The sequence below is a fragment of the Megalobrama amblycephala genome, linkage group LG2 (assembly GCF_018812025.1).
Source record: "Megalobrama amblycephala isolate DHTTF-2021 linkage group LG2, ASM1881202v1, whole genome shotgun sequence".
NCBI classification, from domain to species: Eukaryota; Metazoa; Chordata; class Actinopteri; order Cypriniformes; family Xenocyprididae; genus Megalobrama; species Megalobrama amblycephala.
In genome coordinates, this window is record NC_063045.1 from 39,678,016 (window position 1) to 39,690,991 (window position 12,976).

General features: G+C 36.8%; 1 protein-coding gene across 4 annotated transcripts in view; it reads left to right on the forward strand.

The window, feature by feature from the left end:
* The first annotated feature begins 1,257 nt into the window (after positions 1 to 1,257).
* The window catches only part of cntfr (ciliary neurotrophic factor receptor), a 228,297-nt gene continuing 216,578 nt past the window's right edge, over positions 1,258 to 12,976 (forward strand). For 2 of the 4 annotated variants that reach the window (XR_007182606.1, XM_048175338.1), the window contains exon 1: positions 1,260 to 1,371. Coding sequence is in view for 2 of the 4 variants with exons in the window: in XM_048175338.1 (XP_048031295.1) it covers positions 1,369 to 1,371 (3 nt within the window). In the remaining 2 variants the exon portion in view is untranslated. Of the gene's footprint in view, positions 1,372 to 12,976 lie in introns of all 4 variants that reach the window. The other 2 variants (XM_048175330.1, XM_048175313.1) reach the window with 2 other exon arrangements.

The following is a 12,976-nucleotide window of genomic DNA, read 5'->3' on the forward strand; positions in this document are numbered from 1 at the left end:
CACTGATGCTCCAGAAGGAAACACGATGCATTAAGAGACGGGGTGTGAAATCTTTTGAACAGAATGAAGATGTCACACTTTTTATTTTGTTTAAATATCATTTATCGTTTTTCATTTAGTACTGCTCTTCGGAAACCAACAGAAGATACTTGCATGTTTCCTGGCAGAAAAATTAAGTACAATTTACCTTGATATTTGAATTCAAAAGTTTTCACCCCTCGGCTCTTAATGCATCGTGTTTCCTTCTGGAGCATCAGTTAAATGCAAACATCTTTTATGTAAAATATCTTACTCAGGACAGTACTAAACAAAAAATAACATGCATTTTTTATTATCCCTCTTATTTTATTAAAATAATTCTCATTTTCACAGATTCTGCAAGGGGTTCACATACTTTTTTCATGCCACTGTATACTTGCACTAGCATATTGTATACGACAATTTAGTTCAAACTTTGACCTGTGGAGGGCAGTAATGCACTTAGCAGTGTCTACACTGCTGGAATTCTAATAGAGAAGAAGAAGAGAGCTAGTTCAAGATGAGCATTTATGGTTAAAACATATAAATTTTTTATTTATGTTTTAGAAAATGAGTGACAGTTTCTCTAGATAAGACCCTTACTTCTTGTCTGGGATTGCTGTAAACTGTAATTTTGACCTTCAACCGTTTGGGCTCCATTGAAGTCCACTATATGGAGAATAATCCTGGAATGTTTTCATCAAAAACCTTATTTTCTTTTAGATTGAAGAAAGAAAGACATGAACATCTTGGATGACATGGAGCTGAGTAAATTTTTTTATTTTTTATTTTATTTGTATTTTATTTTTTTGAAGTGCTTAACAAATACAACTTTCCTGTAGAATAAATATATTTTTAAAAATAAATAAACAAAAGCAAATGAACAGAGTCTTTAACTTTAGACTACTTTAACTTAGCCAAATATTGTTTTGAGTCAGTCAGCACTCAGTTTTTCTAATATACTTTAAAGGTCCTATGACATGCTACTTTTTGGATGCTTTTATATAGGCCTAAGTGGTCCCTAGTACTGTATCGGAAGTCTCTTTCCCGAAATTCAGCCTTGGTGCATAATTTCAGCCACTACAAGCCAGTCCCACAATGAGCTTTCCTCAGAACGTGCCGTTTCTGGGTCTGTAGCTTTAAATGCTAACGAGAAGGAGAGAGGCGGGGCAAGGTGGAGGGTGGGTGTGGCCTTAACCAGCTTGCGGCCACGATACCATTGCGCTAATGTTGACAGTGGATGTATCGCAATGGCTCGTAGACACGCAGTTGTTCAAGCTTTCAGTTTGACCCAGAATCTGATCCGGATGGAGAAGTTGCAACTCAGCGGCTAGAGCAGGACATCTCCGAATGGTTAGTTTATAACATTGTGTCAGGATACGGTACTTTTGTTGGTTTATGTATGCTGTTACAGTTATTATCATGTAGCTAATATGCTAGCCTACATTATTGGCTCTTCATGTTGCTCTGATTTGCTATCGTGTATATATATATATATATATATATATATATATAATATAAATTATCAGCTATAGACACTAACCAGCGCAACTAAATTAGTCAGACCTCTGCCATTATTACAAATACCTTATCGGATAGGTGCCATTGTGGAAAATGTGCTACCATACCAACATCATTTATCTGTTTACATATTTTATGTTTCATAAATCTTAAAAGTTTTTACTATCTTTTTACAATTACATCAAGCTCTGCAATCTGGAAATGTGGATATTGCGTGCGCCATAACAACAGAACGGTTTCAAACAACAAAGAAATGTACAACACTCACGTTACAGTGTGTATTATTCACACACACACTTGATGCTATCTACCTTTACATTAGCGACAGTAACTGGGCTGTATTGGCCCACGTTGAGGAAACAGTGGTCGGTGAAATGTGTGGCGCAGACATACAAGACTATGGGAAGTTGTATCGGCGTATTACCAGAGAAAATAAAATTAACCCACCGTTTCTTCATAGGCTCGGACGAAGGAACTAAAAAAATACTAAGGTGTTCATTTGTACATCAGACACTGAGCAACTGCCATGATTCGCTCGTTTACAAGGCATGATGTCTCTCGAGGAAAAAAAAAAAATATTGTGCTCGAATCTCACTGTAGTAGGCCACCTCATTTTCTCATGGGCGGGCAAAGCAGAGAAAGGGGAGGTAACCTTTCCCCTTATGACGGCATATGGGGAAGATTCCAGATTGGGTCGTCTGAGCTTTCGTTTTCTCAAACGCAAAGCAAAACACCCAGTGCTCGGTTTACACCCATCGCCTTTTCTAGCCACTGGGGGACCATATGCAGGCTAGGGGAACTCATATTAATGTTAAAAAACCTCATAAAGTGAAATTTTCATGCCATGGGACCTTTAAGGATCACAGGTAATAAAGTGTATGGCAAACAAATAATAATAATAATAATAATAAAATATCTGTATATAACTTTAACTCACTTCTCAGGGCAGGCCTAACAAGCCAGGCCCATTACAAGTTTACATCTCTTGGGATGTCAAGAAGAAATGCAGTTAACACTAACAGAACCACAGCTACACTATCATGATGGCTTTTCCATCATGAATCAATGATTCTGGGATGCTCAGTCATATTTTGTGGGCTTTTAGAGAGGTAGAGAGAGGAGTGAAGAGAGGGAGAGTGAGGTAGAGAAAGCTCCCAAAAGCTTACTTCTTAAGCATCAATGGCATATTTGTCTTTATAAATATAAGCATCTCCACATTTTTGTCCGACAGCTTGTTCCTCTTCTCGTCTATAAAATTTTCTGCTGTGCTAAAAAGTTGCTCGCTATCAAAGGAGACAGTTCGTGGTACTTTATCTCACTTGCAGCCAAACTCAACTTGCCATCCTGCTACTCAAGTCCAGTGGCTTGGACATCAGAAAGCAGCCCATGTATCTAGGGCTTGAGTGCGTCATGGAAATATCTGTCTTTATACCTTTTTATTAACAAGAAAACAAAACATTAATTAATTTATTTGAATTTAAAGCTGCTGTCCGCAGTTTTTCCTCTTTGTCACCATCTCTGTTTGAAATTATCTGTATGTGCGTTGTGCCTCGGTACAGCTCGTCAGCGCGGATGAATCTAATGCTTGCTGTCAGTCACCGCACCGGTGTGGATACTGAACTTCAGAATCACAGATTCTACGTCTTGAAAGTATGACCAATATAAGAATTTTCACTGGAAAATATCACCTGAACAAGTAAGAAACATTTCTGCCACTTTTGTTTTGACCAACTGAGGAAAAAAGCATTAGGCCTACAATAAATCACGCTGCCAATGATGATTAAATCTAACGATCACTTAGCTCTGATCACACCAAACCGTGCAAATTATTATTACTGTTATATTATTCTCAAATTGTTACAGCACTGCGTGACTGTGTATTTAGTTAACGTTACCTGTAGATTTCAATTTCTGTATCCACTCCACAGTCCGAAGTCTTTTGCTTTTTGACTGGGTGAATCTCCAGTTGTCACTGATGATTGTCATTTGGACCTTTCTGGATTACAATCCGCCATCAAAATGATAAGTTTAATTATTTCAGCTGCTGTGAGAAAAGGCTATAAATGTGCCGCTACCAGCAGCTTCCTCACATGATTTAACTGAGCCTGTCGACGGGATTCCTTTCTGTTTACGGACGTGACGTAATGACGCACAGAGGAACTGCTGCATGCTTGAATTTCCCGCGGAAATCCGTCAGTTCGCTCTTATTATAAAACATTATTACAAGCTAACCGTCGTGAATCGAGACAAGATAATTAGATAGTTTTGAACACTGGCTGGTTATGTACTTGTTTCAAAAGTTGATTTTGGATCATTTTTAACCAAAAAAAGTTGCGGACTTCAGCTTTAATGTAAATTTATCAAAAATCAAAATCAGAAATACTTTAGTGATTGAGTTAGTTGCTCCATTTAAAAAAAAAAGAAATATGTAACAGGACAGAAAAAAAGAAAAAAAGGAAATATAGAATAATTAAGTACCTAGTATATATATGGGGAACAGGACTGTAAAATAAAGTTCTACTGAAACGTTCTATTATTTAATGAGTTCTGAAGGTTCTGCTTGGCTCTTGTTTTAATTAGTCAGCCTAGCATACTCCAAAATGATAGTAACTGCTTAATTTTAAAGCAAATTTAACCGAATTTGAAGTAAATGCCAGCCTACATAAAAGAATAACACAAAAAACCCTTATTGATTTCAGTAATTGCTCCTTTTATCAGTCATTTACAGCAAAGATACACATTCTTGCAATATGAATTAAGGAGCCTATACTAGAATAGTCAAAAAATATATATGTTCCATTTTATATCGATTCTGAATTTAAAAGTTTTCAATACTCATTTGCCTGCTCTTTAATTCGCTCTAACAGCGACACACACACACACACATTTGAAGAATGTGTAAATTAAGTTTTCTCACCTCGGATCGAGGATTGTAGCGATGCTGTACAGGTACTCAGATTCAATGTCACAGAATCTTTTCTGGACCGCTTCCAACAGCGTTGCTTTTGAAATTTTACACCATGGTCAGTCTCCGCGGTCTTCTCAAGACAATGAGTTAAAGCTCTGATGGATGGTATAACATCTCAAGCCGATGCAGTTGATGAGCTGATCTGTTGTGTGAGCTCTTCAAATGGGGTGAGTAGCAAAATCATATTTTCCACTAATCTCCACTGGCTGCTGGTGAATATGGAGGGCAAGTCATAGTCAGCTCCATAAGCACATAGGGCATATGTTTATGTTCCAGCAGACTTTGCAGTATACAGTACTGTTCCATTTGGTAGGTACATCTTGCTGTAGTTTCTTGAGAGGCTGGCCCAGCTGTTTCTGAATACTTTGAGGTCGGGAGTAGGCAAGTGGGGATTGTTTGAAATGACTGACGATGCGTCTTCCAGAGACAATTATATACGTGATGCTGCGTTGAGACATAACTCCCTTGGCCTTGGTGAGCTGAAGTTAATGCGCCATGCACGCTAGGCTGGGTAGATTGGCATCTTTCATGGCTTCTTTGCATTATCCCTTTGAATAACATGCACTTTTCCTTCGGGATTCATAAATTCAGAACCCTTCGTTTTCACAATAGACAGCGGCTGATGATCAAGGCAAATTAATTCCATTATTTTGTCTGATATTTCTTTATGCTTCTTACTGTCCTTGCAGTAAGGTTGCTGTCTTTGAAATGTCTCTATTACCGACAGCTGAGTGAGTGGCACTTGAGTTGCTGAACTGTCCCGCTCTCTCTTCGCGCTAGCTACCTTTGAAAACTGCTCATATTCCTTTACATGACTAACCTTCAAATGTGTGATGATGTTGGTGGTGTGAAAATGTTTTGGGTGCTTCCTTGGGTAAAGCCAGTTTAGCAGCACATAAAAAAATGATCTTGCGAGTTTTGCATCAACTGATCGGCTCTTCTGGAACGGCCTTTGTAGAGACCGCCAATCAAACTTCCCAAAGTGATTATCGGCCGATTATGATCAGTGACCAATCAGTCGGAGCACCCTTAATAAGTAAGGTCGTTATCTGGTCTGGACATGATCTCGTGGCTCAGAATCCTGCTTGCTCTTCTCTCAGCTTGCTTGGGAGTAAAGGTCTGCAATCCCATGGCACGAGTGTGGGATACGCGGGACTCGAAACAAAAGAGTCCAGCGCTTGACAATTTTTGAGTTGCTTAGTGCGGATAGAGGAGGGAAGATACTGATACAGTATGTGCACGGGAAGTGGGAGAAAGAAATTACTTGTGGGATCCTGTAAAAAATGTAATTATCTAATAATAACTGCATGCAGAAGTCTGTAACTGGAGATCTGAATTGTTGTGTGTGTGTGGAAATTGGAATCTAAGCAGACAGGGACTGAAAAAAACCCAAAGACCTCTTCGTACAGGCATTTGCGGGTGGGAATGGGACAAAATATGAAAATTTTGAGTGGGAGCAGGATAAAATCGAACATATTTTTGACAGAAGTGGGTAGGAGTGGGCAAATCCATCCTGCACAGACCTGTACTTGGGAGGAACAGGAGCTGGATCCCTCTCCAGTTCTTACATTCACTATGGTCTTCTTTCCTTGAAAGCTTCTTCAATGCCTCTTTCAGCAAATCCACCATGATGTCTGCTGTAGTTCCAAAGTCTGATTTCAGGGCTTCCGGGGAAATGTTGTTGGGTCCAGGTGCTTTCCAACTCTTGATCTTCTAGGCAGCTTTCTTTATTTCTTCTTTGGTAATGGGGCCTAGATTCACATCCAGAACTCAGAACTCCATCTCAGAACTTTTATTTGTGACCTTTGAGCAATTGGCGGTGGTATATAGTTTGAGTGTCAGAGGCTATTAAGTATGCCAAATTTCACCAAGTGTTTACTGTTTTTTTTCTTTCTTTTTTTCCCAAATGTGAAGTTAAATAGGAAGCAAATATTACGTAGTAAATATTTATAGTACTTCCTTGAATTCTGCGCTCTCACCCGTAGATGCCTCTAGACGCCTATTGCTACGTTCCTGAGGCTAAATTAGTGTGTAGTTGTTTATCTTAAAAATTCTGATAATGCACACAACTGTTTATTCCACGAATCCTTGTTCCTCAGTGTGAACATAAAGCTGCTGTAATTTATTATTCATATCCATATGCCAAACCTCCTAGCCTCTTAAAATCTAAAGTCTTTTCAACATCTCAAGAGGAAGTATATTATTATCTTTACATTGCAAGCTTGCATACTGGTTACGCTTCTCCACAGCAGCCCAACTGAATGTTAAAAAGTTAAAATTGTGATTTTCCAAAGGCTAAGAAAGGTCAGTGTTATAACTGGGCACTACAAAAAGGTACCTCACATGACTGCCTAATCCTTAACATGCACACAAAAATGTGTGTTGCTCCTCAAGACAATTATGCATATGTGTGAATGCCCGAGGCAAAATGTAGCTTTCTTCCATGTAGAACAGTCAATGAATGTAGACCAGCTTTTCTCAAATAGTAGTGTTTTTTTTTTGTTTGTTTGTTTTGTTTTGTTTTTATCTCCACTGGTTGCTGAATAACAAACTCATAATGCTCACAGTGAAATATATAGTGCTGCTCAATTATTTTGGTATGCTATCGGAATATGCAGGAATAGCCATTTATAATTAAAGATTTAAGATTTGTCTGATGATAGAACTGTTCATACTTTAATAAATACTGTAATCGCCTTCTAAGAATATAGTTAGGGTTTGGGGTAATTTTGTCAAAAGTACTGGTACTTTTGTAACAAGCTGATACTGAAATTGTAACTTCAAGTATTTTTTAGTCTTACTTCAGTTCAGTATACCAAGTTCTGGGAAGTGGACCATTGTCAAGTTTAAAGGGGTTGACTCATCATGTTGTTCCAAACCCGTAAGACTTTCGTTCATCTTCGGAACACAAATGAATATATTTTAATGAAATCTGAGAGATTTCTGTCCCTCCATTGACAGTCTATGCAACTACCACTTTTATGCTTCAAAAAGTTCACAGAGGGATCATAAAACTAATCCACATGAACTGAGCGGTTTTTCTCAAAAGACACCATCACTTTAAATGATGAATAGATTTAATTTTGGCTTTTATTCACATAGAAACATTAATCAACGCACACATCAGTTGTGGTAAACGGAAACGTAAGCATGTTCTTGACGTGCAAGAACCAATGAGGTTCATTCTCATGTGTTATGCAGCCTATTTGAGCTTCCACAAGAACCATTGAGGTTTGTTCTCGCACATCAAGCAACTTTGGTTGAGCTTCTGTTTATGTTCACTGATCAATGTTTATTTGCAAATAAATCCCTAAATCCTGAAGAATATGTTTCTTCAGTGAATACAGTTTCTTCAGAAATTTTGGACTAAACCACTCTAATTTTACAATCTCTTTATAAACGACGAAAGTCTTACGGGTTTGGAACAACATGGAGGTGAGTAAATGATGACGTAATTTTCATTTTTGGATGAACTACCCTTTAACATTACAAGTATAAACTTTTTTACAAGAGAGATCCCATTTAGACATATTTGTTTCTAGACTAAAATTACCAAGCCTCAAACCCCACAAACTTTTTCCCCCCAAAGTCCCATCCAACCTGCTGAGAAAAACATCATCTCCTATGGAGAATAAAGTTACTAAGAACTCTATAAAGGCCAGAGGGACTAACATGCCGTCATCCATCAGAGCAATGCACAGGCGTCACACTGGAGATGGTCAGTATGTACCTTCACCTCCTCTGTTGGTTCACTTTGTGCTTTTCTCACACTGACAGTGTGTTCCTCTTTTTCGTTCTGCTGTTCTTTAGCAGCGGGACATTACAGGGAAAAAAAAAGTGATGATAGCTAGAGATATGGAAACTCAAAAAGATGTTTCAAAAGATTTTTTTTTTTTTTTTGCACATAGAATATGTTGTACATTTTGTGCATATGATTGTAATCAGTTGAATGATTGCTGTAATCAAAGGAATTGTTGAAATATATTTGGCCAGTAGTCTTTTATTAGTACTAGATAAATCCAGCAAAACGTTGTGTGTGAAATTAGCTCAAATAAAAAGTATGTTCTATATTATGCCTATTCCAAATGTTTTTGAAATTCACATTGAAATTCATTAAATTAAAATAAATAAATAAATAAATAAAACGGTAAAAACTGACTCCCCCCCCCAACTTAAGTATAGATGTATTAAAAAAGAGTTAAATAAATAAATAAATAAATAAATAAATAATAATAATAATAATAATAATAGGAATAGATGCTTAAAAAACTCACATTTAGCCTCAAGTGTCATCCTATTTTTCAAAGTTTCGATTGGTAAATAACTGGCCAAATATATTTCAACAATTCCTTTGATTACAGCAATAATTCAACTGATTACAATCATACAATCATACTGACAAATGTACAACATATTCTATATGCAAAAACAAAAGCTTGATTACATTTAGTTCAAATATAATAATAATAATAATAATAATAATAATAATAATAATAATAAATCATTCCTAATTTTTTTTTTTTTTTGTCAATGACAGACCCCATAATTCACTCAAGTTGCAGCGCACAGATTAATGTGACCATACCGAGAATAAAACACCCATTTACACGCTCTGTCATTATGTATTAACTCACTGTCTAGGGCACATAGTTATTTGCGACTACAAAGTATGTGTGTAATCCCCATAAATAGCACATATATGATAATAACTATGAGCCCACACGAGAAGTTGTTCAAGGTTATATGTCACATTTAAATACAGGTGGCTGTACAATCAATGCCAGTCTGTACTGTGGAGAATAAAAAAGAGACCATTCTTAGGTCTTTATTCACTTTTTCAATGCAAGAGTATATTATCTTCTTAAAGTTATTGAAAACAGATAACCGTTTATACCCAAGGGCATTGTTTGTTATGGACCCACAGAAATGGAAGATGTATGACCGCTTTCAAATTTAATCAATCTTCTTATATTTCTGCATCCTCTTATCTCTTAAAGCGTTTCCCTTGAATTAAACTGAAAATGAGTTCATGGCAGTCTTACAACAGAGTTCTTTCTAGGCCACAGAATGGTGTTTAAAAAGATTTGAGGTGCCAACTGTCTGCACTTAAGCCTGAATATAGACCGAAATTTCACTTTAGCTCAATTGAATGCTTTCCCATTCTTTGTAAATAAATAGCATCCAGATGGGGTGTCTTTTCTTCCTTTAAAAAAATGGGGTTTATAAATCTCTGACCTCAATATCCATTGATGTGAAAGAGAAAAGCAAGTGAATGACTTTGGTTTTTGACTATTTCCATACAGCATTTTAATTAACTAATCATGCAGTTTATATGTATTAAGATAGATTTACTCTGTCAGTCGTCATGTTTGGAGGTGCCAAAACCCACAGAACTCCTGACTTAATTTCCCAGCCAAAAATGCTCATAACGGCCTCTAACCCTACACTTAGTTTAAGTGAAAAATTAGAGAGCAGACCTGTTTTTCAAATGCATTCATTCCATAATGCTCTTCCTCATGAGTTCCCTTTGTACGACCACTGCTGCACACATGGTTTTACTCATAAAACATGGCTAACAGAGGATAGCACATGACTCTCATTGAGGGTTTGGTGTGACATTTAAGATGTGCATTTGTAGGATACTGACCTCTGTCCCTGCCACCCACAACCAAAGCATCATTGCATTTACAGAGGTTTGTAATACCCAGAGTAGGCTATCCATTAGCATTTGGATTCATGTCATTGGTAGATGGGTTATTGGAATTCCTATTGAAAAATAAATAAATCTTTTCTCAACTGAAGGTTTTTCTTAACTATGTACTTTCAAAATGTTTAACAGTCATGAAAACAGATTTTAGTTTTGCTTCCAGCATCACAAAATGTCTGACATTGATTTCATATATCTTCATGAAGATAAGTATCAAAAAATGTATTCTACTGATTAATGAAATGTAATTTTGAGCATTTTGGAAAAGCATTCTTCCACCATGGTCCATAAATAGAAAGTCAATTAAAAAAAACAAACAAAAAAAAACTATATAGTAAAATATATATTTAGTTCCATTGTAGTTATATGTCAGGCACTGAACTGAATTGTAGAACAGATTCTCAATTTAATTCTCAATAATGCACAACCTTACTTCAAAACAACCTTGTTGCATGGAGTCATAGCTACCCAAAAATTGAAATTCATAAGACAAATTCAAGTAAAAGAAGTCTGAGATTGGATTCATATGCTTTGCAAACTGTAGGAAGGGAAGTCAGTCTACTAATAAAAAATGTGGCTCAAGTCTTTAGTAGATCTGATCTTCAAGAGCAGTTTGTATGCATTTATCTCTCCCGCCTGTCCGCCCCCTGCTTTTCTGTTGAGGTTAGGCCTGTGTTTTATCTCGGACCAAACTTTAAATATTTTCAGACACAATTCTCTTCCTTACCCTCTTCCTTTCAGCAAACGCATGCCACAGAATGTGTGAAGTTCAGCAGTTGCAGACTTCAAGTGTATATATTTGTATTCCACTAAGCCTCTTCAAAGATAAATTCTGTCCACATCCTCTTCTGATATTTCTTCATTGTTTGCATGTAATGCGTGACCCTCCGAGATCCTAGTTCATCCTGGGGGAAAGCATGTAGCCCAGTTAGTGTGTCACCAATAGAAGAACTGTTCCAACTAAATGTATTCCATTTATTTCAAACAGCCAAGCATTAAGCTGTGCTTTTATCATGATGACAGCAAACAGGTCTTCACCCTTTTTGGCTGCCTGAGATGAAGACATGCAATTAAAACAATGGAGAAAACCAGTTAGTGAGCAGACAGCTTCAAGGGTGTGATGACCTTCAGAATTGTACCAAGCAAGAATAATGTACTGAAATGTTCAGAGAGTGCTTAAAAACAAACAAACAACACACACACACACACACACACACACACACAAAAAAAAAAAAAAATCTGGAAGCTTCACTATTACTCCGCTGCCAATTTCAGGCAGAATACTACATGCAGTAATGTCATACTTTCTCAAATTTCCAAACTTATTATAAAACCGTCTTTAGATTAACCAATCAGTCATAATGCAGAATGGTGTAGTTATGACATACTGCAGGCACTAACCAGCCAAACCTTAACCCCTCTGGATATTCAAAATAGAGAGAGAAAAAAATATGGTCGAGAAAAAGAATAAAAATCAACAGGACATCAACAAAATAAAAGACACCACAAAGTACAGAAAAGAAAATGACAAACATGCTAAAACAAAAACCTTGAAACTTGATAAAACCACATACTTCTTCAAGCAATGTGAAGATAATGCTTGCCAACCACCACATGATAGTAAACTTGGCTTTTGGTCAGTGTAAAAAAAAAAAAGTAAAAAAAAAAGGTAAAAAAAAAAAAAGTTCCTGGTCTTTTGCCATTGAGTTCCGAGTCAAGGACATGTTTGTGTGATTACTAACTGCTATTGTGTAATTTTATTTGTTCATCACAAATACATGATATTAATTGATAAGCTGTTTAACCAAAGCAGTCAGAAGACCTACTTTAAGAAGTAGAGGGTAAAATTATATTTCATACATTATTGTGCTATTCCTAATATTTTTATATTAAAGCAGAACTCAGCAAGATTTGCGAAGGTCCCCCTACAGTTTCCTTCAGTGAATCACACTGTCGTAAATACTCCAAGCGCAGCTCTGGACTACAATGACAACAACGCTCACCAGCGCAGTAGTTTTGCAAATACACTACAAGAAAGAGGAGGTGGGTAATTTGCAAATACAGTTCACTCGTTGGAGGTGGGTAATTTTAGAAATTGTCTTATAAAAAGTCATAATATATACATTGTTTTTGAATTACCGCAAAGCATTTTGTCACTCTCGCGTGAACGTGAACATGAGGCGAGATTGTTTCGGGTCGGTGCAGCTCAACTTACAAGTGCTGTATTCTGGCGTAGACGTGCCAGATGGGGTTAGTGCTCGCCTCAAACACACCACTACAAGTCAATTAACCATCGTAAGGACTTAGAAAACTATTTATGAAAGTAAAAAAAGTTACTTAGTTCTGCTTTAAGTATCACCACAAGACACGTGTGGTGAGAATTTTATTTTTTAATGACAACGTTTTCAAGGTTTTTTGTTTTTGCATGTTTGTCATTTTCATTTCTGTATTCTGTGGTGTCATTTATTTTGTTAGTGTCCTGTTGATTTTGTTTCTTTTCTCTGCCGTTTTCTCTTTATCTTTCTTTCTCTCTCTCTTTTGAATATCCAGAGGCTGGTTAGCGCCTGCAGTATTCCATAACTACACCATCCTGCATTATGACTGATTGGCTAATCTGAAGACTGTTTTTATAATAAGTTTGGTAATTTGAGAAAGTATGGCATTACCCATACAGCATGTAGTATTCTGCCTGAAATTAGCAGTGACTGTTGCTCATACTTAGCATTACAGTATAAAAACCCAGCAAGTCCTTAGCAAGCACC